This window comes from Athene noctua, chromosome 2 (genome assembly GCF_965140245.1).
Source record: "Athene noctua chromosome 2, bAthNoc1.hap1.1, whole genome shotgun sequence".
Taxonomy (NCBI): Eukaryota; Metazoa; Chordata; class Aves; order Strigiformes; family Strigidae; genus Athene; species Athene noctua.
Window position 1 is genome coordinate 157,883,926 of NC_134038.1, and position 16,370 is coordinate 157,900,295.

Genomic DNA, 16,370 nt, shown 5'->3' on the forward strand with positions numbered 1-16,370 from the left:
GTGAGATGGGGAGAGATGAGACAAGGAGATGGAGGAAGGGTTGCGACCATTGTGTGTCTCGCCTTCCCTCGGGCATTAGGAGGGCAGGAACATAAACTGGAGTGAGGATGGTCATTGACTGGCTTCTGGCAGGGCTGAAGAGCTTGACGTTGCCCTCTGATTCTGCTAAGGTCTGGCGGCATCTCCTGCGCTGCCCCGGTTTCAGCCTGCGGTGCTTGGCGCGGCCCCAGAGGAAGCACCTACTCAGCAGAGACCTGCGGCCGCCAGCCTGCTGGGCTGGTTTGGGCAGTGCCAGTGCAGAGTGAGAGCTGAGACTTGCACCACCGCCAGTGTCGGTGTGGTAGTGGGTTTGGCTGGGGCTGCTGGGAGCAGCTGCTGGGGTGGGAAGGGCAGCTCGCAGCTCCTGCGCCGGTGGCCGCCGCAGGGTCAGGGCTAGGGCCCACCCCCCCTTCGGCCTGGTATTCCGCCGTGGCCTGGGATGACGGCTGAGCAGCGGCAGGGCCCAGGCCAGCATGTTCAGTCTCTACCCACCATTGGGTCTCATGGAGCCACCTCTTCGCTTTTTGAACCCGTCTGAGATTTCCATTTCTGCAACGGTCTGTGGCAGCAAATTTGACAAGTTTATTACGGGTTCTTGAAAAAGCAGTGCTCCCACAGGTTTCTGGTCTCCAAAAATCCTTTATTATTTTTATGCTATTAACATACAGCAAGTGCTGCTGTTTTGTTTCAGCCCCCTACCCTGTAGCCATCTGGCTTTGGGTGGAGGTTGTACTTCCTCGTCCAAGGCAAATGAAGAACTCTGGTTTTGTTAGGAGTGGCTACTTCTGATATTCAAGGTGTGCTCTTGCTTTTGCTCCTCCTCCAGTGAGCCTGGTTTTATTTGGGAAGTCTGTTGTTTGATCCACTCCTGGAAATTGTTTGGATGTAAATGAAGCTTTTGTCGTTTCTGTGGCAGGAGAGAGGGTGTTTCCTGTGCCGCTCAAAGCCGTGTCTGATTGTTACATCCTTCTTAAGCCTAGTACAATGTTCTGCAAATTACATAACGTGCACATAATTAATTGTGTTCACTTTCAATCATGAACATAGATTATAGTGTGCCTTCAGCTCTTTATCTGCACTATGTACGACACGCTGCTCTTGTAGCCTGACTGCAGTGCTTAGGCCACTGCTTTTGCCGCTACATGCCCTCAATTCTGGGGTCCTTTATAGCATGCGCCCCCAAAAAAGGTGTCTAGTCTGTGGTGCTTACATGTGGGGATTGCTGTAGGGCTTTTTGGCAGGGCAGGAAGGAGGGTCTCCAGCCCGCGTTGTGTGGGCTCTGTGCTGCTTTGCTGCCCTCAGCTCAACCGCTTCTTCCTATCTGGAGCTCTGGCTGCAGACCTGGGCATGGGCAGTGTCATGCCCTCCTGCAGCTTCGTGTCTCTTTAGATGAGGTGGAAGGGAGGGAAGAGCCATAAATCTCCTGCCTGGAGAGAGCAGGAATCGCGTGGCAGGATCCTTGTTAGGATCTCAAGGGACACCATGGTGACTGATGATTTCTTCTCTCTGTTCTGCAGATTCGTTTGTGAACAGCCAGGAATGGACCCTGAGTCGCTCGGTGCCTGAGCTGAAGGTGGTGAGTACTCGTGGCTTGTGCCTCCAATACCCCTGGTTCTCTGGTGCTTTTTCCAAATCCCCAAGAAAACCCCTTCTTTTAATGTGACTGGCTAGAAATGCATAGGGGCTTCAGCCTCATGGAGGGGAGAGAGAAGCTGGGGCTGACAACATGCTGGGGGAAGGCCAGGGCTATGCTGTGATAGCACGTGGATGTGAAGGTCAAAAAGACCTGTCCCCTCTGGCTTTGTTCAGCCAAACAGAGGGGATGAAGCTCCTCCAGTTGTAGGTGCAGAGCAGGTTTCCCAGGGCACGTTATTACCAGGCTTCATCACCTCTGAGACAGGAGATGTTCCCCATGGCCTGCTGTCACTGATGGCTGTGCACCGGCTTGCTGGGGCAGTCGTGAGCCAGTGCACGTTGGTGGTGCAGGAGGACACAGGGTGTTCAGCTCAAGCCGAGTTGGCTGGTGAGCATGAGGGGCAGAAGCCACTCCTGGGGCGAGTGACGAGGTGGGACTTCTTTGGTGGTGGCAATGAGCGCGTGGGCTGGTTGGGGCATTCACGGAAAGGCACCCTCAGCAGCTGTGCTGCGAGCACTGGGGTGGCACTGGAAGGGATGTCGGGGCAGGCAGGATGCCGCAGACGCTTCTGAGTGTCTGGCTGGCTGTTCTCAGGGACCTCGGCCATCTGTTTCGCTGTTCCGCTCTTCTTGTGCTCTCTGTGGCAGCCTGTAACTCCCTTTGAAGACTGTTGGCATGTCTCCCTTCAGCCTTTTCAAGATTGTTTTTTTTCAATCTTAATCTGAGAAACAAGAAGACTTTTTGCAAAACATACCAATACCACGATGCCACATTTTTCTTACCTGCAGTTAAGTAAAAATTAAAACAAACTTTGAATATTAATTTCTTTGTTTGGCTAGTAAAATGTGTGTTTGAAAATATTCTTGCAGCTATTCTGTGTATTGCCTTCTGACATTTTAACAATCTTCAGGCTGCAGAACAGCGCTGAAAGCTAAACAAACCTAAAGCTTTTAGTTCTTCCTCAGTTAACACAATCCTTTTCCCATGTTTTCCATGACCTACAGGGATCTCTGTTGCTCCGGGGTTTCATCTGGCTGATGCAGCTCTTCCTAAAAGCCTGGAGGCCTTCCAGAGTCCTGGTTCAGTCCTGGCCTTGCTGGTCTGAAGCCCTTTCTGTCACATCTCTGGGGTTAGGCTGCAACAGCCAACTGGGGGGGGGACCCTGTGCTTAGGCAGGCAGACCTCTAGGTGTTGGGGTGGTTGTCCGGGATTTCTTCTTTCTGCAGCTGTGAAGGGAATGATGTTGGGTAGTGGCAGAGCTGCTCCACAGAATCACAGAATGATCTAGTCTGGAAAAGACCTTGAAGATCAACCAGTCCAACAGTTAACCTCACACTGACCGTTCTCAACTCCACCAGATCCCTCAGCGCTGGGTCAACCCGACTCTTCAACCCCTCCAGGGATGGGGACTCCACCCCTGCCCTGGGCAGCCCATTCCAACGCCCAACAACCCCTTCTGCAAAGAAATGCTTCCTAAGAGCCAGTCTAACCCTGCCCTGGCGCAGCTTGAGGCCATTCCCTCTTGTCCTGTCGCTTGTTCCTTGGTTCAAGAGGCTCATCCCCAGCTCTCTGCACCCTCCTTTCAGGGAGCTGCAGAGGGCGATGAGGTCTCCCCTCAGCCTCCTCTTCTCCAGACTAAACCCCCCCAGTTCCCTCAGCCGCTCCCCATCAGACCTGTGCTCCAGACCCTGCCCCAGCTCCGTTGCCCTTCTCTGGACACGCTCGAGTCATTCAATGTCCTTTTTGTATTGAGGGGCCCAAAACTGAACCCAGTCATCGAGGTGCGGCCTCACCAGTGCCGAGTACAGGGGTCAGATCCCTTCCCTGTCCCTGCTGGCCACGCTATTGCTGACACAAGCCAGGATGCCATTGGCCTTCTTGGCCACCTGGGCACACTGCTGGGTCTGGGCTGGCAGTCACTGAGGATGAGGAAAGCCGGGCAGGCCCTGAGCTTTCAGGTGTGTGTCTGAGGTGTCCATCCTGCTCAGCGCTGCTGTGGCCCTGGCTGCCCTGGGGATGTGCCAGTGCTGCTTTGCCCTTGGCTCCTGTCTTGCGTCCCTGGCTGTGGCTAGGCCCAGCTCTTCTCCCCACGTCTCTGCAGAGATTGGTCTTTGGTCCTCGGTCCTGCTGCTGCGATGCTTCACTGAGTGCACCACAAGCCCCAGTGAAAAATGTGTCTGAAACCAAAAGGTATCCTAGTCTTTTGGCAGGGCAAAGGCAGTGTCTTGAAAAATGGCAGAGCACACTGTGATGGGAGAGGCTTGCATGAAGCACCCACTCTGTCTCTGATCTGCCAGTCCTTGTCCCTGTGAATCAAGATTCATGATTCTGCATGTAAGGAAAGCCACACACTTTGGGGGGGGCTTCTGTTTTCTGACACATAAAGCTTTGACATCAGGTCACGTCCCTCCTTCTGTGTCAGTGAACTGTTTCCCTTTCCCCTCCTGCAGGAGGTAAGGATCTTACTGCTTTCTTCCCTGCTCCTGTTCCCATTTGCACCACAAGTGGTCAGTGTACTTTCCGTATGGTTTTTTAATAGCTTGATGTATTTAAGTTATGCTCAGTAGTTCTTCCCACCTCAATTTTATCCTGGAGCTTCCTCCATCTGCTACAGGCTGAGAGGAGTCTGTGCCTGGGAGAAGGCAGCAGTTTCTGCAAACCTTGCCTTCCCTGCGGGAAAAGCAAAAATGATGCCTGTGGCAGAGACTCGTCCCCCAGACCCAACACTGGGCAATATCAGCCCTTCCCTGGCCAGCACAGAGACAGACTGCACGCACTCGTGCTCCCAATATGGAGACAGAGTTTTCCATGGTGCCTACACACAACCTTTGACTTCAGTTTTCTGCCCCTAAGAGGCTGTGTTCCCCAAGACTGCCTGTTCTGTGCGAGCTGGTTTATAACCCCAGATGAGGATGATACAAAGCAGAAGCGTATTTCAGCAAGGCGTAGGTCAGGATTTTGGTTGGATGCAAACAAAGTAAATGCGGCCTCCATCCAAATTTTAGAGAGCTAAATATTGCTGGAGTGTTGAATCTCTAGCTGCCAGGCGGCCTTGGGGAGCCGCTCTTTTACCTTTTCTCCAGAGACTGGAGCTGCGGCTAGCCTGGGCACAGAGCTGAGCTGCCCGCTCTGCACACTGGCCTCCACAGTTTTTTTTCTGTGTCTCCATCTCTTTATATCCCAGACTGCTCACGCCACTGTCGAAGCGTGGCAGCAGCGGGGAGGGCTCAGCCAGAGCGTGACAGGGTGTCACCTTCATTCGGAACACAGGCCACAGTGTTCGTGTAGTCCTTACGTCGCGGTAGATCGCTTGGCTCCAGAAGCACGTGTGCATTACCTGTGAGGTTTGCAGTCTGATACATGTTTTCATCTGTCTAAACGCGCTGCGTATGATTTGTAATTACCATTGTGGGTGACAGGCCTGGCAGCGATGCGTTTGGCCTGGGCATGCCCGTGGGAGCATGTTGATCTGCACTTCCTAGTCCTGGGCTCCTGGTTGCCCCAGTCCTGCTGCTCGCTGGCTCCGTGTGGCGTGGGTGCAAGAGGTGCCAGCGGACCGGACAGGTTTTCCGCTGAATGCTTGCCGCTGCGGGGCTGCTGCCTCTTTGCCTCCCACCAGGAGCATGTGGGCAGCCTGGGGCAAGACCCGGTGCAGCGGGAGCTTTCGAGCACCCAGCTGAAAGCTGGAGAACCTGCCTGGTGGTGACTCACTCACCGAGCTCTTCCCTTTGCCTGGAAAAGATCCACGATAAACTTCTCTTTGACGGCAGAGGCAGCTTTAATGTTTCCAGCCTCTTCTGTCTCCTCATCCCACACGTCTTTCGGTGCTGGTGGGGCTGTGCGTGCGGCTGTACCACAGACACGCAGATTGGAAAACAGTGCTGCAAACAAGCGTTGGGCTGGATCGCCGCTTCTCAATTCCTTTTGCTCCACCGTTGCACAGACAGTGTCGGGGGCGCAGTGCAGGGTGGCTGCAGTGGGGCTGGGCCCTGTGGATACGTGCTGTTTTCATGAACACTTTTCAGTGCTGTGTGCCTGCTTGAAATTTTCGTTGCAAAGTTACTGTACTTCTGCCTGGCACTCCCTGTGCAGAAATAACACTCAGTGGGTCTGTGCAAGCACCTCCACGGAGACTCTGGTATTTCCAGCCAGTGTGAGTACTCAGCACGTGTCCAGTGAATCTCGTGGACTGGTCCAGTGGTGGGTTTAAGAAGGGTGTGAGGTCAGCGGCGCGCTGCCAAAGGCTTTGGTATCCCTGTGCATTTGCTGTGAAGCAGCTGTAGATGTGCAGGGGATTTTGGATTTTCCAGAAGTGCAGTGGCTCTGTTGGAAGGCCTGCACAGGGATGTCTTCTGTCTGGTAGATGTGCCAGACATCTTAAATCCTGGTGAAACAGCAAGTCCCCACAGTGCATCCTGATTAATCTTGAGGATGGAGAAGGCGGATGCCTTCAAAAGTGTGGTAAGAGCTTGCCCGCCTTTTTTACTAGCCAAAGTTTCGAGGTGAACAAGCCTGGGTAAGAAGTGGGTTAGGAATGGTGTTTCTGGCTCCTGGGGCATGGGGAAGAGGTAGAAGAGCACGCTGCGGGTGAGAGGCACCTCTGTATCATGCTGGCATTTATACTCCAGCTCTGCCAGAGCAATGCACAGCTGAGGCTGGAGGGGTACGGAGTGGGATGCTCAGTACTGCACGAGCCTGTTCCACAAGCCGTGTCATCCTGGTGGATGTGGGGGATAGCTGGGATATAAGCTCACCACTTGGAACTAGCTTTTTTGCCAGGATGGCAGAAGATGCCCCTTTACTTCAGGACTGCTCTCCCATCAGCAGGCAGGGCCACTTGCAAGCCCTGGAGGTTTTTAAACCTGCAGGAAAATGATTACATTAGGGAAAACTGGGTTGTCTGGCTGACCCATCCTGGGACAGCTACATTTGTTTTGTTGCAAATTTTTAGCATGATCCAAAACTGACAGACCCCTCAGCCTAGCACGTTTCAACCCAGTTAAAAATCAGTGCTAGGTATCTTTATTTTTCAACTCGGTTAAAAATTGGTGCTGGGTGTCTTTCTGTGTGGGCAGCACAGCCAGCTCCGCCGGGAAATGTGCACTCCTCTATAGCAGTGTCGCTGCTGCAGCAAGGAGCAGGTGCTGTGCCTCGCTGCTGGTGTCGGAAGCAGCAGCTGTACTGAACGTGTGGCCGGTCTCTGCTCTCATCCTCATGTGGCAGGTGCTGTCGAGAGCTGTAATGCCCCCAAATTTGGGGTGCATGGGCTGGGAAAAGAGTTTTTTTTTTTTTCCTTCTGAGTTGACTGTGGCTTGGGAGGTGTCCCCCCGAGGAGCAGGAGGGCTGTGGGAAGAGCTAACAATGGGGTTGCGCCTGTTTGGGGGAGAGCAAGGGTTCTCACTGCCCTCTGTCTGGGCAGCTGTGCCCCAGTACCTGCTGCTGTTTGCCTGACAGAGACCAGTGAATGCCTCCAGGCTTCTCACCGAGTACCAGCTGGGTTGTGCCATCCCCTGTGCCCTCCCGTGACTGTCTCTGCTGCCGGTAACCGGTGCTGTGGCCTCGCAGGGGCGGCTTCATGTCAAGGGAAACATGCAGGCGGTGGGTGACATGCGCCTCTGTTTCAGGGCATTGTGGGGAACCTGTCCAGTGGCAAGTCGGCCCTCGTGCACCGCTACCTGACTGGCACCTACGTGCAGGAGGAGTCTCCGGAAGGTAAGGTCTGGTTCCCAGGGCGCCGGGGGGTGGTCTCCCCGGCTCTAAAGGTGACCCCTGTCTCTGTACCTCATCTGCCACTGCCGGAGGGCTCTGCAGCCTCCCTTGACCTCCATTAGGGGTTTCCTCTGCTTGCTGCCTGCCACACACCTGACCTGCTGCTTTGCTCTCTTCCCAAGGTGGCCGATTTAAGAAGGAGATCGTAGTGGACGGTCAGAGTTACTTGCTGCTGATCCGAGATGAAGGGGGTCCCCCCGAACTTCAGGTAGGAGGCCCGTACCTCCTGCAGTCCCTTCCCACCCCATCCTGCCAGAGAGATTGGAGGGCTCTGACCCAGCTGTCTCTTGGAAGCCTAGTTGTGGGAGAACGTGAGGCCTGAGAAGGAGCCACCCCTACAATGACTGTTGGCCCCAGGACCTCCCCGTGGTGCTGGGGAGCTTGTTCTGCATGGCCTGGGGCATGCACTGGGCTGAGACCAGCCTCAGCGCCCCACGTGCCATGGGGCTGCCCTTGCTGGGCATGGGGCTCTGGGATGCTTGTCTGGGCTGTAACAGCTGGTGTATCTCCCTCAGTTTGCTGCCTGGGTCGATGCTGTGGTGTTTGTGTTCAGCCTGGAGGACGAGATCAGCTTCCAGACAGTCTACAACTACTACCTGCGGCTCTGCAGCTACCGGAACACAGCGGAGGTGCCGATGGTGCTGGTGGGCACGCAGGGTGAGCGCGGGGTGGCCGGGCTTCCTCCCTGCCTCGGTCAGGAGTGCCGGTGATGTGTCCACACTGGCAAGAGAGTGCAGGGTGCTAGCCCTGCCAGTGTGTCAGGGATCCCAGCCTGTAAGCTGTCCGTGGCACGGAGTGATGCTGAGGATCTGTGGCCCTCGAGGAGCGGAGTAATTCCTTCTCAGACCATCTCAGCTTTTCTGCAGAGATGCCTTATTTCTAGGAGCCGTAGATGGTGAAGTGCAGGCAGGAGGGAGCCTGGGGCTGCAGAAGTTGTCCGACTGTAAGGGTGACAGCAGGGAGCAGGAGCAGGAGGGTGGAAGATGCAAGGAAAAAAAATGTCTTGCCAGGACCCAATTCCTGAGCAGTGCAGCCCGTTCCTGGCCAGGAATAAACTCTGAGGCTGGGAAGACAGGCGGTGACAGCGAGAGGAGAGTCACAGGGGTGTCTGCTCTGCGCCCCAGATTGAGTAGAACAAAGTTGTTAAACTCTGGATATTTAAAGACTGTGGAATTCGTTTTAGGACTGAGTGATCTTGGTTCAGGCCTGAGGTGGGGTTGCAGGCCCATGCTGTGGAGGCTTAGGAGCAGGGAAGATTGGCAGAGGGACCAGTGATGGTTGTTGGCCCAGACTTAGAGCCAGGTGAGGTCACAGCCTTGGGACGATCACACAACCTACTGGAGAGTTCGAGGAGGACTTAACCGTGTGAGTCCCAGTGCTCCTTTATCTCCTGAGAGGGTTCATCTGCAGCCCCTGCTTGTCCCTGGCATGTCTTCAAGGGGTCTGATTCCTCTTGGGAAGGTGGCCATCTGGGATACAAAGTAAGCCTTTTTTTTTAATGTTGTCCACCAAGGCCTCAATTGTGGGTACATCCTAGCAGAGACATCTTTCCCAGTTAACTGAGGATGATTTCTCCGTTTTGATTCTTTAATATGTAGAGTATGGCCATGAGACCTAAAATGATTGAGACTGGCTAATCCATTTTACGTTGCAGCTGAGGCTGCCTTGCCTTGCCAGCCACACTTCCCACTGGTTTCTGCCCTCTGTCTTCAGAAACATCGGTGGCTGGATAGTTAGGAGAGTTGTGTAAGGTTCATTTAAACACTGCTTAATTTAAAAAGGCTCGTTTAACAAATCCATTTTTCTGCAAACATGGGACTTGGTTATCTAAGGCATTTATAGGAGAGAGGGTGTAGTATGAAGGTGGCTATCTCAGTGTGTGAAGGGAAGAAGGGAGGCCAGGAGCATGCCCTGGGACATGTGGATAGATGGACACAGGCGCTTGCTTTGTAACCTTCTCTCCCTTTGGTTTCCAGATGCCATCAGCGCCACGAACCCCCGGGTCATTGACGATTCTCGGGCGCGGAAGCTTTCCAACGATTTGAAGCGCTGCACGTACTACGAGACCTGTGCCACCTACGGACTGAATGTGGAGAGAGTCTTCCAGGATGGTAACAGCAGCCGGTGGAGGGTGTCCGGGCGAGACAGGGCAGCAGAAGGGGTTTACACTACCTAGACCGCTGGCTCAGTTAGAACAGCGTGAGGCCAAGGCAGTTAGGCACACGTTTGCGTGCTGTGCCATTGCTTTACAGACACAGACCTGGCCTGGTGTGGAAGGATTCTTGTGTGTGGCATGTGGATGTGCATGAGGGACCGCAGAGCAGGGCTGGGCAGCGCCTTTCTCCTGCCTTCCTTGGAGGGGAGTGTTCCAGGGAGCAGAGAGGCTGCAGGGGATGGTTTTGTGCCCATGGCGGGCCTGCACAGCACAGCGGTTACGTGAGCCTGCGGAGGAGTCGGGAGGCTGCAGAGACAGTTTTGATTGCCTGTCGTGGAGGAAGCACAGAAGAACGTTTGGGTGCTGGAGGTGGGGGAGCAGGAACGGAGTGGCCAAATGGGGCAGCTGTTCCTCACGGGAACAGTGTGTGAGCGTTTCAGCTCAGACTGGGAGAGGGGTCTGCATGACAGGGATGCTGTAGGTGGGAGAGGGAACCTACACCATGTCCTAGGAGTTTGCAGTCTGCTGAAATCAACTGGGACCCTGCCCTTTAATGGGAGTACATATTCCCCTGTCCACTTTTTCGACCTGGAGTGCAGCAGGGGATCTGTGTTCAATGTGTCTGCACAGAGCAGAGTGGCCAGGCAGGACAGAGTTGCTTTTGGAGAGGAGGAGAGCTGTGCTGTTAGTGTTTGCAAGTGGAGCAGGTGCCTGGAAGAAAGTTTGGAAATCACAGTGCAGCAGGACGGCCTGAAGGCAAAAATCCATTTAGTTCCTTGCAGCACAATGTGATGGGCTGAGGGCAAGACACAGGACTGAGCCTGTCATCAGCTTCAAGTGCCTCCTTCATCTTCTGAGCTGGAGCTGGTGATCTTCCTTCCCCTGCATTACTCTGTGACCTTCCGGTAATCTGTTATGGGGCTGAGGGTCACAGTCAGAGTTCTGCTTTTCTGATGCGGAAGCATGTAGAGATGTTTCCTCTCCAGCTGCTGGTCCCCCTCTGAGACAGTCTGAGAAGACATCCCCGAGAGCGACCTTCCAAACTGGCCCGGGCAGGGAACCCCTCAGCATCCCACAGCCTCTGCTGTGGGTTCAGTATTCCTGGAGAAACTGGGGCGACTCTGTTGCGTGAGTTCTTTGTAAGTCTCCCCTTCTTTCTCCTCCTGAGTAACGGAGGAATGGTAGGGAGCAACAGCTGGGAATAATTGAGGATAGTGACTACTGCAGCAGACCTGGAAGGGGAGGATCTGCTAAACCGACTTGGCAGTTTGCAGAGCACGTCTGGAGAGAGCAGCAGCAGGTGGACTGTGTGCACAGCTGATCCCAGCTTCTGGAAAGCATTTAGCACTGTGTCACCAGATTCGTTCAGCTTCTTCCTTCAAATCGGTTCTGCTGTGTCCCTTCTCTGAAGGACGGTACGCTGAGCATTAGCAGCCGATGGGTTTGGGAATGGACTGGGGAAGGCACGGCAGAATTAGGTGCTGCTGTTTACTAGGCTGCTTCTCGTGTTTTTTTGTCTCGAGGTGGAATGAATTGTGCTCTGTGGTTATTTTTTTTCTCTTTGTTGACCCTGGGATCATAGACAACACAACTTTCAGCAGTGCGATGTGTGAGATGAAAGCACTCATGTGAGACGGACTCAGCTTCTAGCACCAGTGCTGCTTAGCAAAGCTTGGTGGGAGACCTTGAGCTGCTGCATGAAGGCTCAGGGGTGAGCACCTGCAAAGTGCCGTGCTTCATCTTTGGTCTGGACTTACTCATGGACTGTATGTGCGGTCAGGAAGGATGCAAGGGAGCGGTTTTGTCCATGTGAGGAGCAGTGAGGCTGAGGAAATCCAGAAGACCTCAAGGAGTGTGGGAATCAGAGACTATTCAACCAAAAACTGTGTCAGTGGGGGCAAATTCTGATGCTGTCTGGAGCAAGGAGCATGGGCCGCCCTGCCAGGAGGGCTGACACTGTCCCTGGGCGAGTAAGCAGGAGAGCACTGAGTGGAAGTCGGGGTGGATTCTTGCCTTGTTTCTTGTACAGGGCCTCTGCTTCTTGTACAGGGCAGCAGGAGGACCATTGCTGGGTGCTGTCAAACTCAGGTGTCAAAAAGACCCAGAGAAATCATAAGATTAAAAAAAACCCCTCAACTGCAAAACTCAATCAAAGGCTGGACAAAATACCTGATAGTGAGAGACTAAAAGAGCTTATCCATTTAATAAATCAAAGATGACTGAGGGGTGACTTGACTAAAACATAAGCATCTCACATGCCTAAAATACAAGTGTCTCTGCATGGGGACAAAATCACAGATACTAAGACTGTGCAGGCTAGCAGAGAGTTAATGGTAGAAGCCAAAGCCAGTCGAAATCAAATTTTAAAGAATCCTTACTAATCCTTACTAAATGTTAAGTAAAAAGTTAAGTAAAATTAAAATTTTGAGGAAACCTTACTACTTTTTTTTAGTAGCTCTCTTTTCATTAGCTCTTGGAAGGAATGCACAGGAAAGTGCTGTATTCTGCATCTCTTGTACTTTTTCCAAATCCAGACCAAGTCCCTTTGTGGAAGACACTTGCTGCATACCCGGATGGCTGGTGCAGCGTAGGCTGAGTGAAGTTTATTGGCTGGTGAGATACATAGGTCAGCCTGGAAAACGAAGAGATCCCTCTGGCCTCTGAGTCTGTGTATGCAGGAGCTGTCTGCGTTGCTGTGGTTTCCTGGGCATTTCCTGCAGCAGGCTGCCTCTGCGTGCCAGGCCGCATGCCGGCCGGCGCAGTTTTGCTGGTATCCACGCCCTGGCCGAGTGTGCTGCTGGGAGCTCTGGAGGAAGCAGTGCCATAATTGGGGGTTGCAGATGGAGCGGAGGGACCTATCATCTAGTAGGAGAGCTGGAGTAAATCCCAGGTACTCCGTGCTCTCACCTGCCCGGTCAACCACAGTGCTGCGCGGGTGCTGCTGAGGTGCTGGCGAGGAGCTGAGGAGAGCGGAGCCCAGCATGCTGGCCCAGACGTCATTGGCATCAGAGAGCTGTTCAGGGACTTCCAGGATCCAGTTCCAGATGAACTGCCCTGACAGGATGAGGTGTTTTCAGAGTGGGTAAGCTGCTTTTCCCAGTGAGCGCTGCTGTGTCCCAGTGCATCTGTCTTGGGATCTGGTGGAGAGCTGGCAGTCAGGGATTGTGTGAGGAGCTCGCCCTGTGTGGTGATTCACTTTCCAGCCAGACCTCATCTTGCTCAGATCGTGGCAAACCTGCCCCATGCAGGCAGGAGAAGATGTTGTTTTTCCACAGCAGCAATGGGAAGACTTTACTAAGCTGCAGTCCTTGCTTTCATTGCCAAGGTCTGCTTGCTTGTCCATGCTGTACAGAGCATAAGCTGCACCTCTGTTCCTAGGAGCCCTTTTAGGCCACTCTCTTGTCTAAAAACAAGCAGTCACTGACCTTCTTGGACAGCAGGTTAATGTCGTGCTCGTCTAGCATGACAGCTTGTGGGAGCGACCATCCGTCCTCTTGGTATTCAGTTGGAGACTGAGGCTAGCACTCTTTCTTCCCAAGCTGCTGTCTCTGCAAATGCTTCATGGTTTGCGCATGATGCTGCTGTGCAGGGGAGAAGCTCTGAGAAGGAGAACTTCAGATCTTCACGTTCACTGACTGTTCTGAGGTTCTTCAAGAACAGGGTGGCTCCACCATTTGTGGTGCCCTCCTTCCTGCTCAGGCAGATGCAGCAGAGACCCTTCCTCCATTCCTTGAGCAGTATTTGGGTATTTGGGCTGAAGCTGTTTGTGGTTATGTTGTGCAGGGATCTAGGCCACATACTACTGTAGTTGTGTTGGATCTTTTAGAGTGGTGAGGACTTTCTCTGGGCAGTCAGGCTTCTGAAGGTCACTGTGAAAAGGATGTATGGCATTCAGAAAAGGGGTAACTTTCTCTTTGCTGGTTTTTCAAATGCAGCCTGGCAAAATCCCCCTTGGAAACACTGTTTGCTGTGTGGGAACTGCACTTCTCTCATCCTTTCCAAGTTGATTCCAGCACCAGATGTTGTCACAGTAACTGCTTCCGTGAAAAGATGGGACAGGCTGCCTGTGGCTTCAGATACCGCGAGGAGAGGAGCTTGGCACAAGCAGGAAGAGTGACGCAGGCTGGGCTGCGTACTGCAGTGTCCAGTGGCTGGCAGACAGCAACTGCAGTTGCAGAACTTCACCAAGAGTGAACCCACCCTGAGGGGAGGGTCGGTGTGGTCCCCTCACTAACAGCAGAGCTCCCAGCGAGGTGGGAGGCTGGCAATGAACGTGTCTTGGCTCTGGAGTGGTATGGCTAAAGGGCTTTCTTCTCAAATTGCCTTCACAGAGCTCCTGTGTGCAGAAATCTCATAGGGTTTAGAGGATGCCAGGACAATAGCAAGAAGCCATCGGTGTGGGGTTGCCTCATTTTAAGGATATTTCTATACCAGGCAGAGGTTAGAGAGCAACTTGTCAAGAGCCTCTTGGCAGTGATGACCGCAGCATTGTTCCTGAAGAAGGACCCAGGCCTGATCCTGGAAGGGCACAGGAGGGACATGCTGCCCGATGCTGCAAGTCACTTCTCCGGCGTCACTTCTGCAGCAAGTCCAGGGTGAGCGCTCCTCTCCTGCCACCAGCCTGCCCACCGGAGAGGACAGCCTGTGGTGCGAGGCAGCCTCTCACGGCCACCAGAACCTGCTGCTGACATGCTGGCCGTATTGCTGCTCTCCCATCGTTCCCCCTCAGCCCTTGGGCTGCAGACTTGGACTTCAGCTTGAAAGACCAAGGGTGGTTCTGGCTCTCCTGCCTAGGCAGTTGTTTGGGTTTCTGCACCCTGAGTGGAACAGCTGAGCAGTGGGTGCCCCTCCTGCTCGGGGATGAGTTTGTTCCTGGCTGTCGAGGTGATCAGTAGCATTGCCATGTCTTCCAGGACAGTGATTGATGCTTCTGAGGAAGGGTTTGGTCGGAGCATTTCAGTGGAGAGACTGAGAGTTTGTGCGCAGGGGTGTGTGCAAGGCCCTGCGACTCCATAAGGTGCCACCCCACCCCAAGGTGTTTTCCATAGGGTCCTTGGCACATTGCTGGGGACCTTCATGTGCTCTTCCTCTCTGTCAAGATACTCCTCCCAGAGCTGACCATTCCTGATGGTGTCCGTGGAGGGATTTCTCCAGAACATCTAGGACAGGGTGCTGTGGTACGCTTTAAAATACTGTGTGATGCTCAAGTGCTAGTACTCTCAGCAGCACCGCCTGTGATGTGTGGCAAACAGATGCCAAGCAATGTATGCAGACAGAGGTTCTGTGGACGGGGCAGGGCTCGTTGGTTGTTCATCACAGAGCTGCATATGGCAACCAAAGAAATTGTGATAAGCAAATGATCCCAGAGACTGGCTTAAGGGATGACAGAAATTATCCTTGAAAAAGTCTGGCTGATGTTCAGGAAGTGGAATAGCCTCTGCCTGGCAAGCAGAATTGCGAAGGCCACCTCAAGATGCCTTGCTTAAGAGTTGGTGAGATTTTATCACAGTCAGTGTGGTCTAGCTGGCCTCGTGATTAATTTCATTGTTGCCACTAGTGTTACAGGGTGTGACAACGTAGAGCCTCTGCCAGGCTCTTTTGCCCAGGACAGCAGTTGATTAGGAGTTTTTCTGAATCCTTTCTGACCCCTGGGGTGCCTGGGCTTGCAATGTGCCTGGCCAGTGTTTGAAGGAGAGGCTATTCAGGCAATGATGAAGTTGGCCAGAGGAGAGGGTGGAGGGGAGGAGAGCAGGAAAAACCAGCAGGTTAATATAGTCTGTTTGGTGAGTGTAGGAGGGCTTCCTGCTATTTATGGGACTAATATTTAGCTTGGGAGTCTGGACGGGCTCCCGGCTTTATCAGATGAGCAGGTAGCAGCTGTGGTCCAATAGACCTTTGTCTCTCTCTGTATGGGATGTGACACTGTGGCTGTGAAGTAGCAGGATTTTGCGGTTAATGTTGACATCTGGCTTTTCCAAATGGGTTCAGTCACACCACATGTGTGGTGCAACATCTTCTATCTTTCTGGAAAAGGAATGTGGCAGCTCCTTTATGGCAATACGAGGCATGCCAGGTTGGATGTGTGATGTTCCCAGTGCCTTCAGTCGTGTTCACCTGAAAGGTTTCTCCTGTGATGGTGGGGGGACCTGGCCAGTGTGCAAGAGAAAATGAGGAATGGTGATGTGTTTTATTCCCCAACAGCCGCGCTTGTTTGCAGTCATGCTCAAGATGTTTATTCCCAGAAAAGGTAGGAGATTGGGAAGGTTGAAATGCAATTTTGGGCTGTTGGCATCAGGCAATGAGGTCACAGAAACTGGGAGAGTTGTTCCTCACATTAGTTTTTCTAGCACCTGGAGATCATGAGGGTCCCAAGGGCCCAGTCTGATGGAGGTGGCATTGCCCAGGCTATTCAGTTCAGTAACTGGCTCCTGTAGCTGCTCTGAGGGCTGCCCAAGATGTGACTGTCTGCCCGGGGATTCTTCTGTAGCAGCCCAGGGCTCTGGATGGCTTCTTGGTGTCCACATGCTCTGAGTGAGACCCAAGGGGGTGGCCTTTGGGGGCTCAGCATGGGAAGCCTGCACTGCTGCCTTCTGGAACAGCCATAGGCAAACGCTGTCCCTTGCAGCGGGGTTGCAGTGGGGACTGCGAGTTTGAGTGTTCTGCAGAAATCCTCCCTGTTAACACAGGGTGGCACAGTTTGAGCCTCACATGTTGGCATTAGTCAGAGAAAGGGTCTCACTGAACCCTTCTAGAAATCCATGGGTGGAGAAA

General features: G+C 53.4%; 1 protein-coding gene across 8 annotated transcripts in view; it reads left to right on the forward strand.

Annotated features, from left to right (window-relative positions):
• AGAP3 (ArfGAP with GTPase domain, ankyrin repeat and PH domain 3) overlaps nt 1-16,370 on the forward strand; it is a 147,226-nt gene that overhangs the window by 52,865 nt on the left and 77,991 nt on the right. For all 8 annotated transcript variants that reach the window (XM_074900851.1, XM_074900850.1, XM_074900853.1 and 5 more), the window contains 5 exons: nt 1,557-1,615; nt 7,300-7,387; nt 7,567-7,652; nt 7,960-8,101; nt 9,421-9,555. In XM_074900851.1, coding sequence (XP_074756952.1) covers nt 1,557-1,615; nt 7,300-7,387; nt 7,567-7,652; nt 7,960-8,101; nt 9,421-9,555 — 510 coding nt within the window. The remainder of the gene's footprint in view (nt 1-1,556; nt 1,616-7,299; nt 7,388-7,566; nt 7,653-7,959; nt 8,102-9,420; nt 9,556-16,370) is intronic.